Source organism: Talpa occidentalis, unplaced genomic scaffold (assembly GCF_014898055.3).
Source record: "Talpa occidentalis isolate TD23 unplaced genomic scaffold, MPIMG_talOcc4v2.1 talOcc4.7, whole genome shotgun sequence".
Lineage (NCBI taxonomy): Eukaryota > Metazoa > Chordata > Mammalia > Eulipotyphla > Talpidae > Talpa > Talpa occidentalis.
Window position 1 is genome coordinate 84,478,439 of NW_023605083.1, and position 15,874 is coordinate 84,494,312.

Genomic DNA, 15,874 nt, shown 5'->3' on the forward strand with positions numbered 1-15,874 from the left:
CAAGCCTAATGTATCTCTTACATTATAAATTCTAAATTTGCTTAGATAATATTAATGTGGAAATGAAATATCCACTATATCCCTCTGTAGGGTAAGGAAAAATGTCAGGCTTTTCTGCCCTCCCGCCATCAGGATAGATGATGGATCATTGTGGTCCTGAATGCATGCCTGATGGCGGGCACCTGGAGTAGGGTGTGGGCCTAGGTAGATGGGATTCACCTGGGCTAAGACTGGGCTTTTAAGGTCGGCGTCAGAAGCCAAGATGCCAAGAATGAACAGAGGAAGCCGAGAGAGAAGCAGAGAACGCCGGAGAGCCCAGATAGAGTGAAGACTTGCTGGGGGCTGGGAGGACTGCCAGCCTTCCAGCCCCCCAGCACCCCTGCCTGCTGTGTACCTGGTAACCCCAATAAAAGACCTGCAAAAAACCACTGAGGACTCTGACTTCTCCTTTACCCAGTCTGCATGGGATCAGAAAACCTGCACTGTGCCCATGTTCCTGCCCTTTATACCCTCATTTCAAAAATTATGTGTCAATGAAATATGTCAACAAAATTTTCCACATTAAACAAACTATATTAGTTACTACTCTTTAATTGTAAGAAATAGATACCAACCTGAATTAAGTGGTTGAAAATGTACAGAACCCAAGGACAGGAATATGGTCTGGCTTCAGGAAAAGACTATGTAGAGACTCTGCATCCTCATTTCACATGGAAGAATCTGGTGACCCATCAACTCTGAACTTTACATTCACAAGTCTAACTCCTCTCTGGGCATCCCCCATTCCTAACTCTAAATTCCCAATGGAGAGTATCTGATTGGCTTTGTTTAGGTTAAGTTTCTTCCCCTGATCCAGTCATTTATAGTTATGGAAGTAGAGTCATTCACTACAAATTGGACACTGCTACCTCAGAAGAAAAACTACATTCAATTTTTAGAACTATTAATTTTCAGGTACCATTTATGAATGCTGCTATTTCATACTGTGAGGTAAAAAATCTGCCCTATACACTGCTGGTACTCTAGAGGGAAATTTCTCCAAAAGTCTCTGGTCTCTCTTACTAGTGTATGGTTTTGGAGGTTATATTGATTACCTCTTTCTGCAGCACAGCCTGTAGAATAGCACTAACAAGAAAATGCTTTATCTATGTGACAAGTAAAGATATGGGAAAAAATTGCAGCCAATAATAGCATGTACTTGACTCTATCCTTGGAAAAATCCAAGTGAAGGGCACAATTTAAAATCAATCATTCACCCTCTTTTTCTCTGCAGTATATCTCTTTGCATATTGAAGACTTTAAAAATGAAATGTTTGAGGCACTACTTAAGCACCTTTGCCACTGTGCAGATGAATTCAGGGATGTCATAAAAACTGACATGCAGAGGCAGATGTTTGCTGAGCTCTTCCTATACTGTGACGGTGGGAAGGTAGGGTAAGATCCTTATTCCAATGCTTCTCAAACTATATGTTTTAAATGACCAGTTTTTAGACCGTTGTTGTTGATGGGAATGTTTTTAATTTCCAGTCTGTTATGGAAAAATTCTAAAAGATTGCCATGAGTATATACTGTAGATCTTACACCAAGTATTCTTCAAAGAACATTTAGTAATTTGCTAGGGTTAATATTCGTGGGGAAAAAGGGATACATCACAGAAATTACTAGAAAATAGATTACAAAGGAAACGGATTAACATATACAGAATACAACCCAGATAGGACTGAGACTTGAAATGGCTACATTTGGGTAGAAGCTGAGACTGGAGTCACAAATATTCTTAAGCCTCCCTTGACAGTAGAAGAAATTGCTTATTTCTTATTTGAGACTATTAATGTTGCTTTCCTTAGAAACCCTATAATTTATTTGGGGCAGTTAGCTTGCAAGGAGATGTCTATTTTTTTCAAGACCCAACAGTACAACATTCATTTGTACATTTGGGCTCTTAGACCCCAAATTGCAGTCAGACCTCTGGGTGTCCAAGAGTCAAAATCTGTACTGAATAACTGAAGTTTTTGAATAACTGAAGTTTTTCAATAGTTTCTAAATAGTTTAGAATATCTGCTAATTCATAACAGTCTAAAACTGGGGACCACATGTGGGAATTGATTTAAAACCTTTAGACTAAGGAGGATGGATATTACTTAGAATTGACTCAAAGTAATCAATATTATTTACTTAGGAGTAATATTTTGAGTCTCTATCAATGGTTTTTAATAATTTGTTGGGTAGGTTAATTGAAACATTTATTCAAATATGGCTTACATTCAATGAATTGAGATGCTAGAAACTTCTTGCCATTTAACGGGAAGACATCGAAGGCTTACAAGGTTTCTGAAGTTAATTTTCATATGTAGCCTGCCCTTGTGCACCTTTGCCATGTCTCTCAGGTGGACCCAGATGGCACTTTCTTGAGAAATACGTTAATGAGCTACTAAGAAAGAGATACAGTACTTATTGGACCTTTTTATATTTAAAGAACAAGTTTTTACCACAGGCGTTTGTGCTGCTCTATGCATTATTTATGCCGTCAACTACCAGAGTGTGTCCCAGAGCAAAAAAAAAGTCTCTGTAGGTTTCTAGGCTGGTGAGCAAATTTTTTTCCCCAAAAAACACTTCTTTACCTTGTACTTTAGCACCTAGAAGATCCTACAGTATTTGGAGTGTAAGGGGCAAATTGGAATGCTATAGCAAGTTGCAACAGTAGAATCAAGGTATAGATAGAGATCCTTTGAGTTTTGGAGCAAAGCTATACCCTCTACTAAAGTTAACTATTTTTCCTTTGATAAGTAGCTCCAGTGTAAGTAGATTTCAATCTCATTAATAAAGTAAGTTCCATATGAGCAGAGATTTAGATATGAAAAACAAAATTTTAAAGTTTTAGATATATACGCATATGTCTAAACCATACATTTTGTCCTCAGTATAGGCAGTATATTCTAAAGAATATTCCCAATAAGCACAAACCATAGAGGAAATGGTTGATACATTTGATGATTTGAAAATTAAAAACATGAAAATGGCTCAACTCATCAACTTTTAACTCATTAAATTAAAAGATAAATGATAAAGTGGGAAAGGATAACAGAATGATAATTATTTAAAATTCATGAATTAAGAAACAGACAACTGTTTTCAATTTAGAATAGGAAAAAACTTGAAAAAGCCATTCATAGATGAGGAAACCCAAGTACACAATAAATATATGAAAATACTAAAAAATATTAATCTCACTAATAATTAAGCAAATGCAAATTAAAAGAATTGATGCTATTTTTACCATCAGACTGGGGGAAAATTGATAAATTAATTATAACAAGTATTGACATAGATAAGGAGAAATGATGTATTCATTTATACCAATGTAAATTGGTGTAGGTAGAGCAATTTTGTAATAACTTTTAAAGTTGAAATGCTCATACGGACTCCACCCACAACATGGCAAAATAGAGAGGTTGGGATCACTCTCTCCCTATAAAACAAGTATATAAAAAAAATTTGTTCAGATTGTCTGTCCTGTCTTTAGAGTCCCAGGACTTTCCCACAAAGCTGTCAACCTCAGGTTGGTGGTCGCTGAAGGGGGAGACATGTTTAGGAAGCAAGGAACATCTGAACACAAGATGGAAAAGCAAAATGAGAAGGACAGTAGTCCTGGGACTTATATAAAGGATACAGAAATAAACGATCAAACTAAGACTTTAAAGCAACATTATTAAAAATGCTAAATGAGCTTGTGGTAGGTCAGTCAAAGGCAGATATGTAGGTGCAAGATCTTAGAGAGGAAATCCAGGAACAAAGAGAATTCTTTACCAAAGAATATATGAATATGTAAAAATATCACAAAAAGATACTGAATAAAATGTGGACAGATTTAGAAAGTACTTTAAATAGAATTAAACTGGAAAGAAGAATTTCAGATGTAGAAGACTCCAATGAAAATATCACCTGTTTAGAAGAAGAGAGAGAATCAAGACAAAGGGGAAATGAGGAAACTCTATGATAGAAGATGAAATTTAAGAATAGTTGGGATCCCAGAAGGTAAAGAGAAAGAAATGTGAAAAGAAACCCCATTAAAAAAAATAATAACTGAGAATTTCCCAAACCTGATGAATGAATTAAATATGGATATCTAGGAAGTAAAGAGAACACTCAGATTTTTAAATGCAAAAAGATCTACACCTAGACACACAATTGTCAAACTATCAAAAATCAAAGATAAAGAAAAAAAATTGCAGGAAGCAAGGCGAAAAGATAACATACAAAGGCTCCCAAATTAGAATTTCCCTGGATTTCAGCCCAGACAATTCTCCAGGCAAAAAGAGAGTGGAAGGAAGTATTCATAATCCTGTCAGCCAAGAACTTCCTATCCTGCAAAATTATCATTCAAATGTGAAGGCAAAATAAAGGTTTTCCTAGACAAACAGAAGCTAACAGAGTTTACCATCACCAGACCTGCCACACAAGAGTTCTTCTACAAGAAAAGAAAAAATGAAACAAATTCCTGAGCAAATGACAATAGCAATACTACACCAGAAGCGTAAGCAAGAATACTGTGAGTTGACCACAAAACACTAAAGGGAAGGAAGAAATGGACAGAACCTGTATAATTAAAAGTCGGAGCAGACACGAGCTCATAGAGGACTTAAGTCATAGAAATTTAAGTAAAACCCCCATGATAACCACTAACCAAAAATCTGGAATAGAGATTCTCAGATGAAGAAACAAAGAAATGGATAGAAATACTAAGGAAAGCCATCCACAAAGAGCAGAAAGAAACAAATGGAAAAACAAACAACAGAATTATAAATTAAACACAAAAACGACAAGTGATAAACATTTCATATCAATAATTACCCTAAAAGTGAATGGTTTGAATTCACCAATAAAAAGTCACAGACTAACCATGTGGGTAATTTTTGACTATCAATACTTTGTTTACAAGATACCCATTTAAAATGGAAAGACTAATGCAAACTAAAATTAATAGGTTGGAATAAAGTCATACATGCTAATAACTCAGTAAAGTAAGGACTACTATTCTCATATCAGATAAATTAGGCTTTCAACTAAAAAATGTAATGGGACAAAGGTGGACATTATAATGATCAAGGGAAAATTAATCAAGGAGATATAATTGTTATTGGTATGCACCTAATATAGGATTACCTAGTAACAAAATAACTATTAACAGATGTAAAATAACATATACACAAAAATATTCATTCCAATTAAAAAAAAATATGGTCATAGTCAGAGACCTCAGCATACCACTGACACAAAGGGATGCATCATCCAGACAGAAAATTTACAAAGAAATAAAGGCCTTAAATGAAGTGTAAAAACAAATGGATTTACTGGACATGTATAAAGAAATGGATATACTTTCTTCTCAAGTGTACATGGAACATTCACAAGAGTAGAGCTAGATTATAGAGTAGGTCATGAAACATATCTCAGAAAATCAACAAAAATAGAGCATCTTCACAGACCACAATGCTGTAAAGATGGAAAATAAGAGTACTTTCACAGACCACAATACTATAAAACTAGAAATTAACCACAAAAAGAATCCTGGAACAAACTGAAACACGTAGAGACTGAACAGATGCTTCTGAACAACTCCTGGATCATTGAAGAAGTCAAAGAAGAGATCAAGAAGTATCTAGAGACTAATGAAAGTGGAGAGACAAGCTACCAGACCCTGTGGGATGTTTTAAAAGGATAAAATGCTCATAGTATACAATCTATTAATTACACTTCTAGTTATTTATCTTAGGGAAATGTTTGCACGTGTACATAACGACATATGTATAAGGATATCCATTGTAGCATTATTTTGATATTAAAATACTGGAAATAATCTAAATGCCCATCAATAGAGGAATTTTTTTAAATTATGGTGTTTTCATATTACATAATACCATATAGCAATTAAAATACATACAGTGGTCCCTTCCTTATCTGTGGTTTTGGTTTTCACAGATTCAAACTTGGTCCAAAAATACTACATATAATAAAATATTTTAGGAGAAACATCACATTCACATGATTTTATTATAGTATATTGTTATTATTGTTCTAGTTTTATTGTTGGTTACTATTGCTAATCTCTTACTATACTTAATTTATAAATTAAGTCCTAATCATAGGTTATGTCTATAGAAGAAACATAGTATTTATTTATTTATTTATTTATTTATTTATTTATTTTAACAATGGTATACTTTTTTTTTTTTTAAGATTTATTTATTTATTTATACAAGCACGGGGTACAGTCAGAAGCGCGGGAGGGTGAGAGAATTCACCAGAGCCAGAGCGGGGAGCAGAACAGGCAGAAGGACCGAAGCACACTGCTGAGGGGAGCAGCGGGTGGCAGGAGAGGTCTGCGCACCATGTGGGACCCTCCTCGGTGGCCGGGGAGCAGCCGGGGATCGAACCGGCGCCGCAGAGGCCGCGGGCAGCTTCGCAACCCAGCGCTCAACCGCTGCGCCATCCGGGAGGCCCGAAACATAGTATTTAGAGGGCTTGGTATTTTTCATGGTTTCAGGCTTCCACAGGGTTTCTTGAACATTTCTCCTGTAGATAAAAGGGGTGAGCTACTACTGAAATATATATTTCTTTAAGTGGATGTATAAGATCATAATGATGAATAAATAAAAGCAATATTAAGAAGGACACATGTCCCTCAATATCAATTATATATTTTTAAAGTTTACATACAAAATATTAACAATCATACTGGATATTGAGAACACCAGTGTCCATTTTCCATACTATGCTGTAAATAAAATTTTTCTCCTGATAAAAACAATGCAAAAAAAAAAGACAAGACAAGTAAGGGGTATTTAACTGTTTCAGGTGTCATATACAGGTCAGATCAGAGAACTGGACATGTACATTGCATTTAGCAATTAAGTCAGTAGCAACAAATACTTGTTAAACATCTACTAAGTGCAAGGCATTTTGACATGTCACAATATAGGGAAGTATTGTATTAGTCTAAAGATAAGATATAGTTTTCGTGATTTTTAAAAAGATTTGTTTATTTATGCATACAAAAACTGGGGTACAGGCCAGAGGAGTGGGGGAATGAGAGGATCCACCAGAGACAGAGTGGGGAACAGAACAGGCAGACTGACTGAAATACACTGCTGAGAGGAGCAGTGGGCGAGACTGGAGAGGTCTGCTGCACCATGTGGGTAGTTCTTTGGCGGGGGATCGAACTTGTGCTGCAGTGGCTGTGGATAGCTTTATAGGTTGTGTCTTAACCCCTTGAGCCACCAGGGAGGCCCTAGTTTTCATGATTTTGACTCTGCAGTTTTATTTACCTGATGGTGATGGTGGTGGTGATGATAAAATCTTCCATAAACCATAGTCTGTCTATATAAAAAAATCTGAACTCTATAACTGTCAACTTTTTTTCTAGCTAGGGTTTTTGGATCGGCAGAGAACATTGGACTTACTAGAAACATTCTATGATCAAAGTCCAAGAATGCTTAGAAATTTACTCCGAAACCCAAGACAATGTAAGTTTCATTCTGAGGAAGTGTGCTCAAGCTGGAGTGATGCCATAGAAAGTCATTCTATCTTCATGGAATCTCTTCACATAACATCCCCCTTAGATCATAATAGGTATATCTAGCTGTCCATTCCCCACGAAATTCACTACTCATCACCACTAGATATACTTTTCACTATTTTGCAATATTACAAATTGTCTAGAGTGAACTCAGAACTCAATTTTAAATTCATTCAAATGAAGATAATGTTAATGACAATTTGTTTAGGAAATTAAGATGGTAATGGTAATTCTAATTTTTAATGCCCAATTTACAATTCTAAGATTTCTAAGAAAAGTGTTTCCTTTCTCTAAGTATTTTTATTTATATACTCTTACTGAACTTATACAATAAAATCTTTTTTATTTTATATATTTTTTACATCATTTTTGTACAATGTATGCATTTTCATCTTGGTTATAGTCCCCATGAAATTCCCACCACCCATTCACCCGTGAACCATTACCATGGTTCCTTGTGCTTTTCCCACCCTTGTTTTGCTCCTCCTCCCTTCTCCCACTGAATGCAGAATGTCTCTGGTTTATAGTTTCCTGTTGATTTTGATTTTTAATTTATTATTATTACTTTTTTCCCCCATCCCATATTTGGATCCTCTACATTCCTAGTATAAGTGAAACCATCTGATATTTTTCTTTTGTTTCTGGCTTATTTCACTGAACATGATCAAATTATTTGGGAGGGAGGAAGTCAGTCTTGTGACATGAGTCTCACTTTCTGTAGTCCTGAACACCAATGTTATTTTGTTATTATTTTTTAACAGTATGATTCTGATAAATTTTATCTATCCCTAGAATTCTGAACCAGGTGTCTGAGAGCAGTGGAAGAAAAGAACTGAGGAATGAAAAAGAAAGTGAGGGAAGATAAAGGGGGAGAAAATGAATATTGGAAAAATATAGCCCACCAGGCAAAGATTGTCATGTATAGAGTCTTGCTTTTATTTTGATACTGCAAATATTGCAAAAAGGAATTCAAGGTGGAAGACCTGTTTCCTCTTCTTCATCCTATGCTTAATGTGGGAGGACCAAAAGTAGAGAAAAATTTTATTTGCATTGTCAGTGTAAGCAAGTAGCAATGCTCCAAGTAACCAAAGAAAAATCCTGTTCATTTCCAAAACCATACCTTTTAGGAAGGCATACATTCTAATTTATAGTAGTGAGCATCTTTTATGTTGGGATCTTTTTGCTTTTTATTACATTGGAGTGAACAGTAACTGATATTCATTTAAAGTAATAGACCTATTTTGGTTAGTACAATCACTGTACTCAATACTTTTTTGCATTAATTTACTAGCTCTGACTCTGACTTTTAAGATCAATTATTTAGATTAATTCTTTGTGTTTGCATTAGGGCCATTCGTTGAATTTGAAGAGATAGATTTGCCTGAGCTCTGGGGAGACATGGATAATCAGAAACACATTTATGAAGACTTTGACAAAGCACTCTTAGAGATGAATACATTACTTGCTAAAAATTATGTTAGCAAAACCCAAAGTAAATTGTTAGAAAATCCAGATCAACATGAATATGGGAAATCAACACTACCACAACACCTATCAGAACAGCATAGAGTGATAATTGGAGAACAAGAACCAAACATACTTTCAACTCAAGAACTAAAACAAGGCAGAAAGTCAACTGACAAACAAGAATGGTACAGAAAATCACTAACAGAACAAGAATCCCACATAGGATCAACTCAAGAGCAAGGATCAAATGGAGAGTCAACTATAGAACAAGGACCACCACAAAGAGAGTCAACTTCAAGACAAGGAATCCAGATTGAATCAACTGCAGATCAAGAACTTTACAAAGAATCAAAAACAGCACAAAGGCAACGTAAAATATCAACAGGACAAGGACCACAGAGAGGGTCAATTGCACAAGAAGGAACAAGCAGAGTGTCAGTAACAGAACAAAGACCACAAAGAGGGTCAATTGTAGAACAAGAAGGACGCAGAGACTCAGTAACAAAACAAAGACCACAGAGAGGTTCAGTTTTAGAACAAGAAACAGGCAGAGAGTCAGTATTAGAACAAGAACCACACAGAGAGTCAATTGCAGAACAAATATCAGTTCCAGAAGAACAACAGGCCATAGACTCATCTGCACAATCAGGAGTAGATAGTATCTTAAGAGAAAATAAAAAAAGGGAGGCTACTCCCTTTGAGTACATCGAAATCCCTCCACAGGAAGAGGGAACTCAGGAGCAAACTCATGAAAAGGAACTATTTGTGAATTCTGAACTGCAAGAGGAAGTTCCAGTATCTAGTGGAAAATATTATCTTTCAGGTAGTAATGCAATTACACAACTTCAGCTCCTGTTTTGTAAAGTGGTTTTTAGTCTCTACGTAAAATACTCATTTCAATTAGGATCTTTCCTGGCATATCATGTCATGCAAATCTCAGATACATTTTACTACTCAGCATGAGACTAGACCTTGAATGATTAATTAAATGCATGCCATAAAGTTTCTATTGTCAATTTACTTAGAACTTTGATCATACAACTTCAGTAGAAGTCCATTTGTAAGAAAGAAATCTGGTAATGTTATATAAAGAAATTTTCATTGGACTTCTGAAAAATCGGTAGAAGCCTTTTTGTTTTAAATGTGGTGTCAGATATTGAAAACCACTTTATAATTTTACCTTAACTATAAAATAGAGCTTGTTTTTATCAATATATAAGATATATGTTCTAGAAAAGTCATATTTAAGAAAGCACTCTGCATTTCAAGTATTTACTCTGTGAACTCTCCCTCCCAATTGTTTATGCCAATTTATGCCATTTTTGTTGAAAATTCTAATTTTTTTGAGAGCCAGTTTCAATGCCTTTAAGGTCTGTAAGGCATAAAAGTTTTTTTTTTTAAGATTTATTTTTATTTATTTATACAAGCACTGGGTACAGTCAGAAGTGCGGGAGAGTGAGAGAATTCACCAGAGCCAGAGCGGGGAGCAGAGCAGGCAGAAGGACCAAAGTACACTGCTGAGGGGAGCAGCGGGCGGCAGGAGAGGTCTGCGTGCCATGTGGGGGACCCTCCTCCGGTGCCCGGGGAGTAGCCGGGGATTGAACCGGCGCTGCAGAGGCTGCGGGCAGCTTCGCGCTCAACCGCTGCGCCACCGGGGAGGCCCTAAAGGTTTTTTTTTTTTTATTCATTCCTCTGTAATTCTAAATTTGTGCTTTGGATTCTACAATGCCATTCACTAATTTGAAATCTTTCAGTCTTTCAGTATTTTATTTATTACTCCACAAAAGGCTACTATTTTCTGACTCCCCCTACATAGTAGGAATGCAGCTAACAATTATTCATGATGTTACTATTCAATAAGATGCTATTAGTTAGGACTTAAGTTTGGCTATGTCTAACGGTGATCCAAAATGACAGTGTCTAAAAACACACAAACAAAATTTCAATATAAATGTCTAATCAAGGTAAGAGTTTCTTTCTCATATAAAAGTCAAAACTTGTGTGATAGCTCAGTCCCTTGAAATTAGCCGTGACTCAAGTTCCTTCTGTCTTGTGTCTCCTCCAACCACATGGTCAAAATGGCTTATCACCCTGTCCACATTCTCAAGGCAAGTAATGAGAAAGAAGGGATGGTATCATATCACTTTCCTTCACATCTCATTGGTCAGAATGCAGGCATACAGTGAGCCTTAGGCTATGAGGGAGGCTAGGAAAGATAGCCCTCATTTTGCATGGCTAAATTGGGGTATATCAAATAGCTTTTGTCACATAGGTTCTCTCAATAACTGAAGTTAACTGGTTGATAGCAACATAATATATATGGGAAAGTACCTGGAAGTTTTGGTATACTATATACAAGGCATTTATCTCATTTATTAACCTTGGAATATATGATAGAATAGATAATGTCCAATTTATAGTTTTTTTTTTTTTACCTTTTAGAAACTGCCAAAAAGGAAGCCCAGGAAGACAAATCCTGTGAACCCAAGTCCCAAAAAATAGAAGGAAAATCATGGCCAGGTGACTCCCCACTTAATCCTGCTTTCACATACCCTAGAACCAAAACACTGTGAAAATGAAGTTAAATTTACTATGTTATGGGATATGTAATTTACAGGTGAACTTTTGACTTGTGACTGGAGAATGAAGTATGCCGGATGTGAAGATGAGGCTCAGGCAAATTCAATCTATAATAATGCCAGGTTCTCAGGTACATGGCAACTACAAAACTAGGAAAGATATATGGCAATCCACTTGATGAATTTAATTTATTGCAGTACCCCATGATAAAGAATGTGCTTAGTGGTGACAGTGCTGAGATTAACAATTCCCCACCAGGGAGCTAACCTACATATGGTGCAGCCTGTTTCCTATCTCACCCTCTGCTCCCCTCAGCAGTGTATTTAAGTAGATCTGCCTGTTCTGCTTCCCACTCTGTCCCTGGTGAATCCTCTTATCCCCCCCCATACCTCTGGCATATACCCCAGTTTTTCTATGCAATAAATAATTAAATCTTAAAAAAAACAATGGACTTAGCCAAGACACAGTGGCAAGATGATCCTTGCATTAATTTTTCCATGAGCTGATAGATTTAAACATATACAAGATGAATGTTTTTGATGGTAGTGTACATGTAGTCATGTGCTACTGATGGATACTCTTTTGCTTTAAAACATGCATTAGTACATGCAAATACTACAAGCTTTTCTCCAAAAAAATAATCCATGTATATGTGAAGGGAAACAGATATTAGATATTAGATATTAGAACTCAGTAAAAATTATTCTAACCTTTCCTATCTATGGTAGTTCCACATCCAAACATGTAAGACAGATGAGAATCTATCTTGTTTTTGAAGACTTATAAAAAATATCTACTCAATGGAGAAAAAGGCATAGCTTTTAGCACTAAGATAAACCATATATTTAGTAACAATTGTTCCAACAATTACTCATATTTTACTACAAAGCTATTTTATCCTTCTATATCTTTTATCAGCAATAGGATAATTAGATCAAGATTTTTTCCCTATCTGTAATATTTTGGTTGTTTAAACGTAGGTCAAATAGCAAACTTTCTCTTGTCAAAATATTTTGGTGAAAAGTATGGTATTGGTAAAGCTTTTATGGCCTGGTAGTTCTCCCAAGTCATACTTCTTTAATACAATGTTTCTTTATCATTAAAAAAAAATTGCATGGAGGAGTCCAGAAAAATGGTGACAGAGTGAAGACAACCAGTTTGCCAACTCCAGAGACATACAACATACAAAATACAACATACAAACATACAAAAGTGATGTAAAACAAAGAAGAAATAAAAAAAATACCTTGAAACAAATGATAATGAAGACACAGCCTTCCAGACACAGCAAAAGTAGTATTAAGAGGGAAGTATATAGCAAGATAGGCCCACATCAAAAAACAAGAAAGAACTCGAAGAACTAAAGAAAGAACTTCCATCTTGAGGTACTAGAAAAAGAAGAAAAACAACAACAAAACCCAATAGAAGAAAGGAAATATAAAAATTAAAGCAGAAATAAATGAAATAGAAATAAAAATCATAGTTCAAAGATCAATGAACCCAAAAGCTGGATCCTTGAAAAAATAGAGAAATCTTTAGCTTGGCTCACAAAGAAAAAGAGGGGGAAACTTAAATAAGTAGGATCGTAAATAAAAGAGGAGAAATTACAAACACATACAATAGAAATCAAGAGGATAATTAGAGATTATTATGAATATTCATACACAAACAAGTTCAGCAACCTAGATGAGATGGACAAATTCTTAGAATTATACAATCACCCAAGCCTGAATAAAGAAGAAATAGAAAACTCAAACAAACCAATTAAAAGTAACAAAAATTGAAACTAATAAAAACCCTCTCCATGGTTTCACGAATGAGTTCTACCAAATGTTCAAAGATGAACTGATGCCTATCTTGTAAAAATTCTTTCAAAAAATTGAGAAAGGAATACTACCAAATACATTTAACAAGGCCAACATCACACTAATACCTAAACCAAGGACAAAACCCCCCCCAAAACTACAGACCTATCTCCCTAATAAACATGGATGCTAAAATCTTCAATAAAATCTTAGCAAACTGAATCCAACAATGCATCAAAAGAATTATACACCATGACAAAGTGAATTTATTACAGGGACACAAGGATAGTTTAACATTGGAAACAATTAATGTAATTCATCACATCAACAAAAATAAAAATAAAAAATCATATAATTATTGTACCAATAGATGCCCAAAAAGCATTTGCTAAAGTTCAACATCCATTTATGAAGGCCCTTAAAAAACTTGTGATAACAGGATCATATCATAGCATTATAAAGGCCATATATGACAAGCCCACAGCTAACATTATTTCTTTTCTTTTTACATTTTAAAAAGATAGGTTTATTAGGAATAGGAGAAAGAAAAAGAGAGGCTCCTGAATAGTCACAGGCAAGCAGGAGAGCTGCTAACATCATTCTTAATGGTGAAAAGCTGTAAGCCTCTCCATTAAAATATGGAACAAGAAAAGATGTCCACTCTCACCACTGCTTTTCAATATGATACTGGAAGTTCTAGCTAGAGCATTTAGGCAGGAGAAAGACTTACAAGGAATTCAAATTGGGAAAGAAGAAACTATCATTATTTATAGATGATATGATTATATAGAGACTACAAATCTATCAATGGAAAACCTAATTAAAACAATAAACCAGTTCAGTAAAGTCACAGGTTATAAAATCAGTACACAAAAATCAGTAAGATTCCCATACACAAACAACCAGTCCAAAGGGTTACGAAAACCATCCCATTTACAATTGAACCAAAATAATAAATACCTGGGTATTTAACAAAAGAGGTGAATATACACGAGAGCAGGTATAGGCTCTTCACTAAATGATGCTGGGAAAAACTGGACTGCCACAAGCAAAAGAAAGAAACTAGAACTACTATCTCACACCATTCGTAAAAATCAACTCAAAATGTATAAGACCTGAAGCCATAAAATATAGAAGAAAACATAGGCAAAACACTCCATGATATAAACCTCCAAAACATCTATGAGGACTCATCTCCAGAAACAAGGGAAACACCAAAGAATATAAACAACGAGGACTACATCAAACTAAAAAGCTTCTGCACAGCAAAAGAGACATCAATGAAAACAAAAAGACACCCTAGTAAAGGGGAGAAAATATTTGCACACTACAAAGAGCTTACACAACTCAACAGAAACAAAGCAAATAACCCAATCCAAAAAGAGCTAAAATGACACTTCCCCAAAGAAGATATGCAAATGGCCAATAGGCATATGAAAAAATGTTCAACATCACTTATTATCAGAAAAATGCAAATCAAAACCACAAGAAGATACCACCTCACACCTGTGAGAACCATATTAAAAAACAAACAGTAAAAACAAATGCTGGCAAGGATGTGGTGAAAAAGTAGCTCCCTTCCACTGCTAGTGTGAACATAAACAGGTCCAGTCATTATGAAAAACTATGCGGAGTTTCCTCAAAACACTAAAAGTGGATCTACCAGATGACCCAGTTATTTTACTCCTAGGAATCTAACCAAAGGACACAAAAAAAGTAATTCAAAAGGAAACCTGCACTCCTATGTTTCTTACAGCACTATTTACAATAGCCAAGATATGGAAACAACCTAAATGCCCCAGAACAGATGAATTGCTCAAGAAGCTGTATACATACATAATGGAATACTAATCAGTGATCAAAAGAGATATACTCATGCCATTTGTGGCAACATGGATGGAGCTGGAAGGGATTATGCTAAGCAAAATAAGTCAGAAGGAAAAAGATAAATATCAGATGGGTTCACTTACATGGAGAATATAGAAAAACTGAACAAAGGGTCAGGAAAAAGACAAAACTTGCAAGCTGACCATAGATCTGAGGCATACAGCAGGGAGGGGAAGGCAGAGGCATCAAAACAGGGGAGGGAAGAGCATAAGGGTCTATGGAGAATGGATCATGGGTGCTATGGTGGTGGGAGAAGTATGGTGACTACACCTGAGGAGAGAAATCAAATACTGTTCAAAGGTCAACAATTATGTAAGAAAATAAATAGATAAAGGAAAAAAAAAAGGACTTATAGCCCAGAATCCTCTACCCAGCAAGATTAATAATCAAGATAGAAGTAAGAGTAAGGCACTTCACTGAAAAGCAAAAGCAAAAAGCATTTATCAACATCAAGCTGCATATGAAAGAAAACCTGAAGAATAAGTTATTACAAAGCACAGAACAATGAATATCAAGGGAAAAGATACCTAAATTATTTTCATGGAGGAGGACGACAAGA

At 35.4% G+C, this 15,874-nt stretch overlaps 1 protein-coding gene across 5 annotated transcripts in view; it reads left to right on the forward strand.

Moving 5' to 3' along the window:
- Positions 1-15,874, forward strand: part of EFCAB5 (EF-hand calcium binding domain 5) — a 106,364-nt gene that overhangs the window by 48,419 nt on the left and 42,071 nt on the right. For 4 of the 5 annotated variants that reach the window (XM_054689151.1, XM_054689152.1, XM_037493774.2 and 1 more), the window contains 5 exons: positions 1,274-1,429; positions 7,424-7,523; positions 8,925-9,866; positions 11,486-11,563; positions 11,661-11,753. In XM_054689151.1, coding sequence (XP_054545126.1) covers positions 1,274-1,429; positions 7,424-7,523; positions 8,925-9,866; positions 11,486-11,563; positions 11,661-11,753 — 1,369 coding nt within the window. The remainder of the gene's footprint in view (positions 1-1,273; positions 1,430-7,423; positions 7,524-8,924; positions 9,867-11,485; positions 11,564-11,660; positions 11,754-15,874) is intronic. The other variant, XM_054689153.1, reaches the window with a different exon arrangement.